A 14,769-nucleotide genomic window follows, 5' to 3' on the forward strand; every position below is an offset into this window, starting at 1 on the left:
CAGGAAGTGACAGTAGCACATTCCACTGCACTTAGAGGGGAAGAACAGAACTCTTTTTCACTTTAGCAAAGCTAGCAGGTTCACAGGACAGCAACAAAATATATGAAAGTTGTTTTTTTCCGTTTTTGTTTTGTTTTATATGATTTAACATCCAGCCCCAACCCTATGTTCCACTTACTAATGCCTCTCGCTGGATTGGTTCAGCCCAAATAGGACTGCCTCAAATAAAGCACTTATGGGCCATGCAATGATCTTAACCACTTTCATCCAGTAGATGGCGCAGCATGTTGTGTAATGGTGGGCAGGCCTGCTTGTGCCTCTCCATTGCACAACATGTAGCTGTGGAAAAAAAAATGCTGGGGAAAAAAAATTACAATTTTGTTTTTTTAAAGCCAATAAAAAAAATATATTTTTGCCCATATGAGAGGTGAAGCACTGCCTCACCTGCCTTTAGTGACTGCACATCACTGGTCATGAGCTGGAAATTCCCAATATTGGTCCAGTGTGGTCTCCGCTAACTTATTTAGCCCAACCCCCCCCACTCCATTGAGCTTACATTGTAAGCATAGGAAAATATATCCTATAGAAATGTTACCTTATATTGTTGAAAACATTGATATACATATACTGATGCTTATAACTGTAATTGTATGTGACACAATGTCTGCTTGTTTGTTTATTAGCCTGCTGTTCCATCCTTAGTTCTGTCACATTCACGTTTCATATTACTGAGGGTCCAAAAGTGACTCTATATGTTTGTTATTGGTTACAGATCCCTTATATTTTCCCCATACTATTATATAATAATACTAGCGGTCCAAGAGCGACCGTTATCTTTTACATGGGGTATAACTTTTCTAGTCTGCATTAGGGGGAAAAAAAGATAAATTTTTTACTTTCTTAAAAGTCTTAACTAAATTGAGGTTACCTGAGCAGTATCAGATTTGGGTTTCACTCTCTGAAATCTCCTCCTTTCACTATTTATGTATACTGGTTTCTGTATTATTATCTCTGACCGCCACTACAAACTGCATGCTACAGTGAGGCAGGATAAACATTGTGCTCGGGTACGAGACCCCCTAGAGACCCCCTACACTGCTGTCTTCCCAAAAGAGGAATACTTTCCAAGGGAAGAGGGCTCTCAGACCCCCAGCATCTATATATCAGAATTCAACATTTATCAGGAGCCCCAAGAAGGTTCAAGCCCCCAGTCTCCCGCTGCAGGAACGGTGGAACCAGTTACTACTCCACATCTCCCCCTTCGGTGGGAGGACTTTTGATCTTTTTTTTTTTTTTTTTACTGGTGCTGGGAGGGGACGCTCCTTGGAGCCCGGTATTCGGAGGGCTGTTGTTGAGCCTTTGGAAGGTTTGCAGTTTGAAACCAGCTACAGCTATTTGCACTATGAATGTGTGCTAGCAGGCTTTAAAACGCCTTTTCGGGGGTTTGGGTTTCACGATGGTTGAGTCAGCTTTCCTACCTGGAAGCTGGTCATTGAGAGTTCCTGTTCAGACGGTTTGCTGTTCTCTTGGAGAGCTCTTTATTAACTGCTAGGATAGTTATCCTATTTCTGCTATCTCTGCTTGCCTAGCCTGCAGGTTTTGATCTGATACGAGGCAACAGGGAACTAATGTTTTTCTGGAGTGCCTTATGGTATGGTACTGGGTCAGGGATATGAGGGTGTCCCTTTAGTCCCTTTTTGGGACGTGTTTCCCTGTGTATGGATCTTTTTCTTTATTAGGTCCTTGTGTTTTTCAGGAGTTCGTCTCCCTGGGCGCTACTATCGTAAGACAACCGTGGGTTGTTCTATGTTTGTTGAGCCGTGTGGATTTCTCCTGGGAATCTGTTCTCCCCTTTGGGGGCAGAAAGGGTCCTTGTCTTTCGGCCGGGTACCTTCATGGGAGTCGTGAACCGCAGGGCTGACTCCTCGGAGGCCGTTTGTGCTCGACGGACTCTGGGACTGAGTGGTCTCTAGTTCGGCTTTTCTGGCGGTGTAACTAATATTCAGTTACCTGGGCTTCGGGTTTTCAACCATGTCATTTATATTTTTATAGGGTGTCAGGTAATTTTAGGCTGTGGTGCCTTTAGAAGGGACCGCCTTTTGTACCCACACTTTGTTTTGCATTCAGTGTCCTCTAGCTTGGGTATTGTTTTCCCAAAAGTAATGAATGCAGCTGTGGACTCTTCCTGTTTAAGAAGAAAAACATAAATTATGCTTACCTGATGATAATTTTCTTTTCTTCTGACGGGAAGAGTCCACAGCAAACATCCGTGTTTTTATCTGAGGCGGCTGTAATTTTTTGTTCTTCTGGCAACTTTTTTTCACCCTGATATTTCTCCTACTGTTCCTTGTTCCCTTGGCAGAATTACTGGGGGATGAGGGAAGCCTTTGGCTGGGGTGTCTTTGCCTCCTCCTGGTGGCCAGGTTCTGTATTTCCCAAAAGTAATGAATGCAGCTGTGGACTTTTCCCGTCAGAAGAAAAGAAAATTATCAGGTAAGCATAATTTATGTTTTTCCAGTACTTATGTCCACCACCTTTATTTTTGATGACCGATTCAATCCTCCTCGGCATTGAGGATACCAATGTTTTGCAATGTTCTGCCATTCTTTAGAGACCATTTTTTTAGATGGTCTTTGCTGAAGGGTTTGTGTTGTGCTACCTTTCGCTTTAAAATACCCCAGAGGTGTTTCTATTGGATTCAAGTCAGGCGACATACACGGCCAGGTCATAGCTTTCACTTTTTTCACTTTTGGCAGTGTGCCATGTATCACATCATCACCAGGTTTACAGCTTATTCGTTATGTCTGTGTATTCAGGCACGAACTGCAGCTTTGAGTGACACATTACTGTAGTCGGGATTGAGTGCTGTATGAGATGAATCCTTAGCTCTGCTTGTTGTTGTTGTTGTTGTGTTTTCTTCCATAAAATGTATTCATTTCACAAGCAAACACACAATTTTTTAAGTTTTAAATTTAGTATAGTAATGAGATTATTCTTTACTCAGCATTACTGAATCACTCCTATTTAGTAGCTGTATTTTCTCCTTTTTGGGTTATTACTGTCCATGCTCAACTTGGAGATGCAGATGTTGCAGTAACATTTGAATTTAGATTAGATTAGGGATGGGCGAATGTTTCTAAAAATGTGAAATTTAAAACAAATTTTGGTTCGTTCAAATCGAATTTCGAATGTTTATATAACATTCTATTTTCAAATTTCCATTTTTCGAATTTTTCAATAACATTCAAAAATATTTGTTCGAATAATAGAATGTTTAGCTATGTATTTTATATCCCATTCAATTTTGAAATGTAATATTCGAATGTGACATTCGAATTCCAATGTCACCTTTAAATTCGAAATAGTTTTTCTAGTCTACAACTGTGTGTTTTATAAATGTAATATTCGAGTGCTACATTCGAATTCGAAATAGTATTTCTAGTCGAATACTGTGTTTTATAAATGTAATATTCGAATGTCACATTCGAAAACTGTAAATAACATTCAATAAAAGAATTTTTATGAATATTCGTTCTTATCCACATTCGATTTTGTAAATCGAATTTCTACAATAACATTCATTCCAATTTGAATATAAACACATTCGCCCATCCCTAATGTAGATATGCAAATAAAGAGAGATACTAGATTCTTCATATTCAGATTTATCTGATAGTCAGGAGGCTGATCCGCAGAAATAGGTGTTTTGTTAAGGGCCCTTTCACCTGTCTATTCTAAACAAACTTTAAATAATTAGGACCATTTGCCTTTTACACCAGCTTTTGCATTCAGCTGCTAACTATATACATCACCCATGTCAGGTTGATATCACCATTGCGCTCCTGATAAAGAAAAATATATATATATTTTTCTCCCATGAATAAGAAAATAGGCACACATCTTAAGAAACCCTTCCTCTTTAAAGGGATATGAAACACACACAAAAATATTTCATGATTCAGATAGAGCATGCAATTTTAAACAACTTTCTAATTTACTTCTATTATCTCTTTTCTTTATTCTCTTGGTATCTTTTGTTGAAAATCAGGGACTTATGCTTAGGAGCCGGCCCATTTCTGGAGTAGTTTTGCAAGAATGTTATCCATTTGCGAAAGCACTAGATGACCGCACTATTTCCTGCCTTGTTGTTTTCCGGATTCTTAGGTATCTCATCATTAAATAATATCATAGAAATGAAGCAAATTTGTAAACTTATTTGTAAAAGGTATGCTCTGTCTGAATCACAAAAGAGAATTTTTGGGTTACATATCCCTTAAAGGGTGTGTTGTTCCCTGTGAGCTATGTCCTTGATTTACTGAAGCCTCAGAATTTTGACAAAAGTGAAATCTATTAGGCTACTTTCTCAAGCTGAAGCTACCTCGGACCTGATGAGGTTTAGTTCCAAAGGGAGGGTGCCTACTATTAATGCCAGGGTTGAACTCTGGCTGTGTCACTTGGGGCAGATGCTGACAGTAAATCTAATTTGGTTCTTGTCTTTGTTTTTTAACATCAGCTGGTAAAATAATTTTCCTTTCTCAATTACAGAATCAGAAACTCAGGTCTTATCCCTGATGTTTTTGGCAGAGCTCTTGTTTCTCTTCTGTCAGATACTTTGCATCTCATAGGTATATAGCTTCCAAAACTAGAGGCAAATGTAAATCTGACGTTTCATCTATCTAAGTCAGCATGAAGTCATACCAGTACAGACCTTGGCTAAAGGAACATACCTATTATTTTGTTGGAGATTTGGCTGGCCATAATTATTCAAATGTATGTGTACTTTTTTAATGAGAAAATAATTTTATAGTTCAGACAAGTTAAAAAAAGTTGCCAATCGACAGCACTACAATTATATTAGTCTCAGATCCATCAATAATCTTCCAAATTTAGTGTGCAAACTAGCCTACCTGACTTTTCTTGGCTTACAAAAATGGTGGGTGGTGGTGAAGATTTGTGATTTGATTGTCTGTTGCTTCATCTCAGCCTATAAGAAATTCCTACTCTATAGTAGTGGAGAAGGGGGTAAACTAAATGCTTATTTTTTTATACTCCTAGCCCAATGAAGAGCACAGCTTTATAGATTTGTAAAACAAATTGTTAAATTTGGTAAGAAGGGTCTGCATTATTTATTTTTGTTCCAAATAAAATCTGTGTGGTTTTCTCGGTCTTATCTCCTTTTTTTTCTTTCTTTTAATACCTACTGTTTGATGGTGCTACAATTGTGAGCTACGGTATCTAAAGTTAAATAATATTTACCAAAATTTACCATATTCGTTTGCAGCACTCACCATGCAGATTAGCTTTTAACATATTCATATATTTTTTTTAATTTAAATTTTTATTTGTAGCATGTCCTTTTGTGTTTCATTAAATTCAGCGTTAAATACCCCATAAAAAGATTTCCCCTGGTACTTTTACAAGATAGAATTTCAGAAATGTTTTAGCAATCCATTTATTGTAGGTGACATTTTTGTTAGAGATTCCCCCTTCCTTTGGTCTAAGGAAGGTGGGACTGTCCTCAAAACGTTACTTACAGTAAATGAGTTGCTAAAATTTGTCTGAAATTTCATCGAGTGTGTTCTGTATATTTCTATCGATCTATCTATTTTTATACAATTACTTTATCTTTGACTTAGTTTTCTCTCCATACTTTTTTTTAGCACTGCCTGCAGCAGTCTCCCTCTACAGGTTGCTTGTATGGCAGTACTACCACATGTTCAAATACAAAATAAATCTAAAGGAGCAATTTCCCATACATGTAACTGGAAACACAATAAATGTAAACAAATGCTATGGTTTGATGTCCTTGTAAGATTGCAGTGTTTATATTTTTCTAAATACTGATGTTCAAACCAGACTTATGAAGCTTAAGCAGAACACATAATGGAATCTAATCAATTTCATCCGGCACGGTTATAGTCATATTAAAGGGACATGAAACCCATTTTTTTCCTTTAGTGATTCAGAGAAAGCATACAATTTTAAACAATTTTCCAATGTATTTCTATCATCTAATTTGTTTTGTTCTCTTGGTATCCTTTGTTGAAAAGCATATCTAGATAGGCTAAGGAGCTGCTGATTGGTTGCTGCACTTGCATGACTCGTGATTGGGTCACCCATGTGCATTGCTGGGGTTTTTTTTTTCAACAAAAGATACTAAGAGAAGGAAGCCAAATAGATAATATAAATAAATTGGAAAGTTGTTTAACATTATATTCTCTATCTAAATCATGAAAGAAAAAAAAATGGATTTCATGTCCCTTTAAGTGGATATTATACTCCATTGTGTTCTGTGTTTCATCTAAAAGTGTAAAGTGGGAATTTCAAAATTATATTACATTCTTTATTTATTGATGTTCCTGTAGTGGATAACAATTTTGTATTTTGTAAGGCTTGACTAGAAAATTCCAACTGGTATAATCAAGGAATCTGAGGTAATTACCTAGGAAAAACTAACTTAACTCAAAGAAGAAGAAATTAATCATTTGGTGCCATCTAACACTAGGAACACTAAAGTCAAAGTTAAGCTTTCAAAAAGAGCTTCTATTATCAAGTTGTGCAGTCTTTTTATACAGTCTCCTACTGAGCATGTGCAAGAGTTTAGTGTATATGAGTCTGTGACTGGCTGATGGCTGTCACATGATAGAGGGGACCAGAAATTTGAGGTCAGTTCTGAAATTTTGTAAAAAAAAAAAAAGCTGCTCATTTAAAATTTCTATTGCATGACATTTTTATTTTGCACTTGTTGATTATGGAATTCTTCTGTATTTTAAAGGGACTGTCTAGTCAAAATAAAACTTTCATGATTCAGATAGGGCATGCTATTTTAAACAACTTTCCAATTTACTTTTTATTATTAAATTTGCTTTGTTCTCTTGGTATTCTTTGCTGAAAGCTAAACCTAGGTAGGCTCATATGCTAATTTTTAAATCCTTAAAGGCTGCTCCTTATCTCGATGCATTTGACAGTTTTTCACAGCTAGAGGACATTAGTTTGTGTGTTATATATATATATATATATATATATATATATATATATATATAACATTGTGCTTGTGCCCCTGGAGTTTCTTATGAGAGGGCACTGATTGGCTAAAATGCAAGTCTGTCAAAAGACCTGAAATAGGGGGGCAGTCTGCAGAGCCTTAGATACAAGGTAATCACAGAGATAAAACATATATTTGCATAAACAACACAGTTATATGAAACTGGGGGAATGGGTAATAAAGGGATTATCTATATTTTTAAGCAATACAAATTCTGTAGTACTGTCCCTTTAATGGTCCTTTAATTCCAAAGTAATAAAATGAGGGAGATGGACAAAACGAAGGGACAAGCAAAGCCAGACTGTTTTATATATGTACACAATGATGTCACTCTTTATAATGCCATTATGCCGAATTCTATGCCCCAAACAGAAATTTACTTGGGCTCTGTCTCTAATAGGGAGAATGTTTTTATATACAGGCACAGATGTTTCTATGAAAAAAGTGCTTCTTTAGTTAGACTTATTGCATAACTAAGCACTTCCAAGCAAGTAGTGCTCAGGTCACAGAACTTCCTGAACAGAGTGTGCTGTCTCCAGCACTTCTGTTATGATAGGAAAGGTCATGGCATAGTGACAGGGACATAAGCGCACAACAATTGCACTTTTTTTCCCCTTACTGATGTCTTCATCAGCAAAATTCTTTGACATAAATGTTTTTGTTAACCAACTCCACTTCTAGATAGAGAATTGTCCTTTGCTATTGGTGATCATGTGGATATTTGTTGACTTAAAGGGACAGTCTACTTGAACATTTTTATTGCTTAAAAATATAGATAATCCCTTTATTACCTATTCCCCAGTTTTGCATAAACAGTTATATTAATACGCCTTTTACCTCTGTGATTACATTGTATTGACAGACATGCATTTTAGCCAATCAGTGCTGACTCTTAAATAACTCCATGGGAGTGAACACAATGTTATCTATATAACACACATTAACTAGCATTGTCAAACTGTGAAAATGCACTGAGATAAGAGGCAGCTCAACGGCTTAGAAATTAGCATATGAGCCCTACCTAGGTTTAGCCTTGAACAAAGAATACCAATAGAGCAAAGCAAATTTGATGATAAAAGTAAATTAGAAAGTTGTTTGATTCAGATAGGTCATGCAGATTTGTTTTGACTTTAATGTCCCTTTACATTTAAAATAGAATTATGTGCAGAAAATTGCCTCTGTTGCTTTTTTCCCCACCTGGTCTATGTGCATTATCTGCATTTTTGCTGTTCCATTACAGTTGCAAGAAATAGTTCAGTACCCAAGACGAGAAGACATTCAAAACATGGCAGAAGGCATCACCGTGGCAAGCGTGCAGCTACCTCGCGGCCAGAACGAGTGTGGCCTGATGGGGTCATTCCTTATGTTATCAGTGGGAACTTCAGTGGTGAGTGGAGAGCTCTGCAGTAATTATGGGGCAAATACCCTAAGGGAGTAGATTAAGGATGTATTTGTTGCATTGGTGGTGTCTTATTGTGCTCAATATATCCTATTTAAAGGGACAGTAAACACCCATTCTGTTGTCTTGCTAAAGAATAACATACCAACCAAGTCTGAACATATTTAAACCTAATAAACATCTTGTTTGCTGCAATTGTTTTTCTGTCAGCTTTATTCCTATCTCTTGATCTTTCTGAATTCATTAATATTACCCTTGCTCATACCTTTTTTACTTTCCCTGTGCCCCACCCGCCACAGGCAGTCAGCGAGCAATATTCCGGCAGGCCATGCGTCATTGGGAGAAGCATACATGTGTCACCTTCTTAGAAAGGACTGATGAGGACAGTTACATTGTGTTCACGTTCAGACCATGCGGGTAAATATTCAATAATCTTTATGTAGCCAAATGATTAAAGAGATAGCAAACCCCCAAATTGTCTTTTAGGATTCAGATAGAACATACAATTTTAAACAACCTTCCAATTTAATACTATTATCAAATTTTCTTCATTCTCTTGTTATCCATTGCTAAAGGGACAGCATTGCACTACTGACAGGAAGCTTAAAATATCTTTTTAGCCAATCACAAGAGACAAATGTGTGCAAGCACCAATTAGCAGCAGCTCCCCCTAGTGTATCATAAGTGCGTATTCATTTTTTAACAAGGGATACTAAGAGAACGAAGCACATTTGAAAATATTGGATCTTCAAGTTGGATACTCTCATCCCCAATGGTTTTATTTCGGAGTTTGATATCATTAATTATTGGCAACACTAGGTTGAGGCATAATTTAGTTAAAGGATTCATTATTTATGTGTATTACTTTTATAGTTTACCCAACAGTATGCTACTAAATTCAGCATTTCTTTATTTTCTTTATATTCTGTTATATGTGTCTTACCAATATATGCAATATGGTTTAACGATTTTTCATGATGGAATGTGGTTTTTGGTGTGATATATCTATATTTACCAATTTTGGGTTCTTATAAACGTATAATGTATAGTCATTATTGTGTATCCTTTCTAATTTTTTTGGATACAGTCCATTATTTGTGGCATTGAAATATGAAACCACGTGATATGTAGATATGCTCCACTTATAGTTGAGATTAACTCCATCTGCCTCCTTGCTGTTCTACCAAGCAACATGTTGCATTTTTTTGTTTTGTTTACCTACGATTAACTGTTAAGTGTAGGTGGATAAACGGGATCTTCCATATTTATTGTATCACACATCACTGATATGTATATGTACCTTTTTGTATTCTTTTGGCTTGTCAATATCATTCATGCAAATGTATATTTATCATATATCCACAGACTATGTTAGCCTATATCTAAATTATCCTCTTGCATATGTATACTTAGATTACTGTGTTTATACCTTTAAATGTAATTAGCTGTTTCAATACCATTTGTTTTTAGCCAATGAGGTGTTTTCATCCTTCTTAAATAGGGCACACACTTGTAGCCCATTATGTCTACAATTATGGTCTATTGACCGAAACCGGTCAGACAAGACACTCTGCTTTGGAACAGCTCTCCGTTTTCCTGTTTTTACTTATGGAATAAAGTTTGATTTTTTTTATCTTCAAATTTTAGGACTTTTTTTTCTCTCCTTTTTTTCATAAATAGAATGTCTTCTGCCAGTGTAAGATATTTTTAAGATGTATTGGACCAATCTGGACCCTCATGCTGCAAACTAGTGCTGCTAAGATTTCTACAGTCAAGGCAAAAAAAGTGGAGAAAGCAGACACCCCTGTGCTATTTCACTGGATATAGAGAATTTCAGTCCCATTTACCCACACCCTGTCTATGTTTAAGAGGGAAATAGGTCTTTACTTGATAGGTTGATCAGGAGCCATCCTTGGCTTAGTTTTTTTTTTAATTAGCGCTTTGAGCATGAAACTGGGGAATTGAGCCCCTTGATCTATCAAATAAAATAAGTTAAGCAATAAGCAGATATAGCAGTCGATTTGAAGTAACTTTCTAATCTACTATTATCAATTTTTCTTCTTTCTCTTGTTTTCTTTGTTTAAAAAACCCCCAGGAATGTAAGCATAGGAGCCGGCCCATTTTTGGTTCACCACCCTGGGTAGTGCTTGCTGATTGGTGGCTACATTTAGCCACCAATCAACAAGCGCTACCCAGGTGCTAAACCAAAGATGGGCCAGCTCGTAACCTTTACATTCCTGCTTTCTTAAATAGATACCAAGAGAACAAAGAAAAATTGATAATAGGAGTAAGTTAGAAAGTTACTTAAAATTGCATTCTCTATCTGAATCATGAAAGAGAAAAAAAAAAAAGGGTTCAGTGTCCCTTTTTAACCCTAAACCCCTTAGGCCTGGCGCTTTCCCATTAGGTAGCATCTTGCAATTCTTTCAACGTTATCGGGGAGTCTAGTTCTGTTGTATCTATATCTGACAAATTGGCTAAGGCAGTTTTTAGACAAAGAATTGTGTGCATGTATGTAGTACCTCTTTATTATCATTAATGAGACTGCAGACAAAAGAATTTCCAGCTGAGCGAGTTTATTAATGAAGTTGTTATAATACTCTTCCTTTCGCTGACGGACTATGTGTAGTCTGCTTATTGGATTTTGCCCCGTATAAAACATTTTATAGGCTTCTCAATTAATCATAGCAGAGGTGACTTCATGTATATCTAAGTCAAAATCTAGGGCTGTCTGGTCTAGCAAGCTTTGGTCTAAAGCGGGGTCTGTAAAAATAGTGTTAAAGGGCCAGTAAACTTAGAAAATGTTATATAAATCTGCACATAGTGCAGAATTATATAACATTGTATTAGAGCTAGCTTTATGTAACAGAATATTGCCTGTGAAATTTTATTAAAAAAGAGGGTTTTTCAGACCTGCCCTCTGTGCTCTACTGAGCAGGTCTGGTTTTCCCTCTGAGCGCATCTGGGCAGCTGTCTAGTCACAGCCCGGCCTGACCGCGCCATTAGACACAATGTAGCTCGCTCCTGCTCTGTCTGACAGCGGGAGCGAGCTACATTGAGTGTAATGGTGCGGTCAGGCCGTGCTCTGACTAGACAGCTGCCCAGATGCGCTCATAGGGAAAACCAGACCCGCTCAGTAGAGCACAGAGGGCGGGTCTGAAAAACCCTCTTTGTTATATAAAGCTAGCACAGAGGGCGGGTCTGAAAAACCCTCTATGTTCTATAAAGCTAGCACTAATATAATGTTATATAATTCTGCACTATGTGCAGAATAATATAACATTATTTTCTAGGTTTACTGGACCTTTAAGCCTCCAGGTACAGAGATCACCTGTGTTATTGGGTCATGTAAAGGAATTAACAAACATAGCAGGTTCAGCCCAGGGTGTGTAGGTTATTTTTGAGTCTGTCAAAAAACCTGGTCGCATGAAAATTGATCAACTTGGGTGTTAACTTTCTGTGGGTGAGAAAAAATGTATAATCTCTATTTGCCGGTTGTTAAAACCTTGATACGTTAAAAGTGGGGACTGCCCGTAATGGAGTCCACAAAGATTTTGTTTGATTTATCTCCATGCTGGCGAGTTTTTGATCATCCTGCCCATAGTCCTTCATGAGCACAGGTTAAATGTGTTTTATAGGAAATTCAATGTATATGATCTTTTGTTTCATGCACATAAATGTACTCTTTGCAAGTTTAAGACCTTTCAGTCCAATAAAAAAAGGGCTGTTTTAATCTATTTACTTATTATTTAGGGATTTTATGTTCTCCTATAGAAGTGTAGTTATTACCATACCGATTTGTGTCTTAGGACATACACTACATAATTTAAATTTAATAAAGTGTTTCCTTTCTGTTCCATATTTGAACCAACAATCTCACTTTTCACATAACCTTCATTTTCAGATGCTGCTCATATGTAGGCCGACGCGGAGGGGGGCCCCAGGCTATCTCCATAGGGAAGAACTGTGACAAGTTTGGAATTGTGGTCCATGAATTGGGGCATGTGATTGGATTCTGGCATGAACACACCAGGCCAGATCGTGATGACCATGTGTCGATCATCAGGGAGAACATCCAGCCGGGTACTCACAGGGAGGGTGAAATGGAGCATAGTCAGTATGTATGATGTAGGAGGGAATGTAAGATATCCTGGGACATAGAAGTGCAGTAGTGCATTATATATTATTACAAAACGTTATTATATGCAATAGTGTATTAAATGTTTTAATGTGCTATGGGAGATATGACCAAAAGGCAGAATGTGATCCCCAAGTGCTGACCAGTATCTGTTGTGTGATATACCATTTCTGTTTCAGCCAGTAGTAGTAGTAGTAGTAGTATGGGCTCAATTTTAAAGAAATGTAAACTCCACGCCACTACAGTAGCATTAATTTAAGTGTGGTTTGGCACTTAGAACGTTAGAATAGTAGGCTCTATGTTCTACAGACCTTAGTTGAACATGCATTACACAAATACACAGCACAAATGTAGACCTTATCTCACTAGAAGTATGGGCACCCCTGTACTGGTGCATTTCATAATTGCACTATTGTTTGCGTCACCCCGCAAAGGGGTTAAGCACATAGTTAAAATGGGTAAGATAGGAGACGTATAACAGAAAAGCCTGGGTTCAGCAACAGGAAAAAGCTCTTTACTTGCAAAAAACTAAATGTATGCTTACCTGATAAATTTTTATTTCCTGGCATGGGGAGTGCACTACTTCATTCCAATTACTAGTGGGATATTCAACTCCTGGCCAGCAGGAGGAGGCAAAGAGCACCCCAGCAAAGCTGTTAAGTGTAACTTCCCTTACCCATAATCCCCAGTCATTCAGCCGAAGGAAAATGGAAAAAGGAGAAACAGAAGGGTATAGAGGTGCCTGAGGTTTACTCAAAAAAAAACTGCCGGATTATAATTTTTTTTAAAAAGGGCGGGGTCATGGACTCTCCATGCCCGGAAAGAAAGAAATCTATCAGGTAAGCATACATTTTCTTTTCTTTACTATGGCATGGAGAGTCCACTTCTTCATTCCAATTACTAGTGGGAACGAATACCCAAGCTAGAGGACACAGAATGAAAAGGGAGGGAGAACATGGCAGGAGGACTTTAACCGAAGGCACCACCGCTTGAAGAACCCTGCTCCCAAAAGAGGCCTCAGCCGAAGCCAAAGTATCAAATTTGGAAAAAGTATGCAAAGAGGGCCATGTTGCCGCCCTGCAAATCTGTTCCACAGAAGTTTAATTTTTGAAAGCCCAAGATGAGGAGACAACCCTAGTGGAATGAGCTGTAATTCTCTCAGGAGGCTGCTGTCCAGCTGTCTTATAAGCAAAAAGAATCATACTTCTTAACCAGAGAGAAAGGGTAGTAGAAGTGGCCTTCTGACCCTTACGCTTTCCAGAGAAAACGACAAACAGGGCAGAAGATTGACAAAAATCTTAAGTAGCTTGTAGGTAAAATTTTAGTACGCACAACACCAAGGTTATGCAAAAGACGTTCCTTATGAGAAGGATTAGGACAAAAAGAAGGAACAACAATTTCCTGATTGTTTCGATCCAACACAACCTTAGGGAGAAACCCCAATTTAGTACGACGGATCCCATTATCTGCATGAAAAATAAGATACAGGGAATCACACTGCAGAGCTGAAAACTCAAACTCTGCGAGCGGAAGAAATAGCAAGGAGAAACAAAATCTTCCAAGATAACAACTTTATATCAACAACATGCATAGGCTTAAACGGAGCCTGCTGCAAAACTTTAAGAACTAGGTTAAGGCTCCAAGGAGGAGCAACAGGTTTAAACACAGGCCTGATTCTGACTAGGCCTGAACAAAAAGCTTGAACAACTGGTAAATCTGCCAGACATTTGTGCAAAAGAATAGACGGTGCAGAAATCTGACCCTTCAGAGTACTGACTGACAAACCTTTCTCCAGGCCATCCTGGAGAAACCCTTAGATTAGCACCAAAAAGGTATTTATGCCATACCTTATGGTAAATCCTGCGAGTAACAGGTTTATGAGCCTGAAGCATAGTATCAATGACCGCTTCAGTAAAACCACTTCTAGACAGAACTAGGCATTCAATCTTCAAGCAATCAGCTTCAGAGAATCTAAATTTGGATGGAGGAATGGACCCTGAATTAGAAGGTCCTTCCTCAGAGGTAATCTCCAAGGTGGAAGAGATGACATCTTCACCAGGTCCGCGAACCAGATCCTGCCAGACAGGAGCTATTAGAATCACAGATGCTCTCTCGTGTTTTAAACAAGCAATGACTTGTGGAAGGAGAGCAAATGGAGAAAACAGGTTTTCTAGACCAAATTTCCAA

The 14,769-nt window shown here is 37.8% G+C and overlaps 1 protein-coding gene across 1 annotated transcript in view; it reads left to right on the forward strand.

Annotated features, from left to right (window-relative positions):
- BMP1 (bone morphogenetic protein 1) overlaps positions 1–14,769 on the forward strand; it is a 340,767-nt gene that overhangs the window by 134,078 nt on the left and 191,920 nt on the right. Inside the window, exons 3-5 of the mRNA XM_053717959.1 lie at positions 8,286–8,432; positions 8,744–8,861; positions 12,349–12,527. Of these exons, the coding sequence (XP_053573934.1) occupies positions 8,286–8,432; positions 8,744–8,861; positions 12,349–12,527 (444 nt within the window). The remainder of the gene's footprint in view (positions 1–8,285; positions 8,433–8,743; positions 8,862–12,348; positions 12,528–14,769) is intronic.

The sequence above is a fragment of the Bombina bombina genome, chromosome 6 (assembly GCF_027579735.1).
Source record: "Bombina bombina isolate aBomBom1 chromosome 6, aBomBom1.pri, whole genome shotgun sequence".
NCBI classification, from domain to species: Eukaryota; Metazoa; Chordata; class Amphibia; order Anura; family Bombinatoridae; genus Bombina; species Bombina bombina.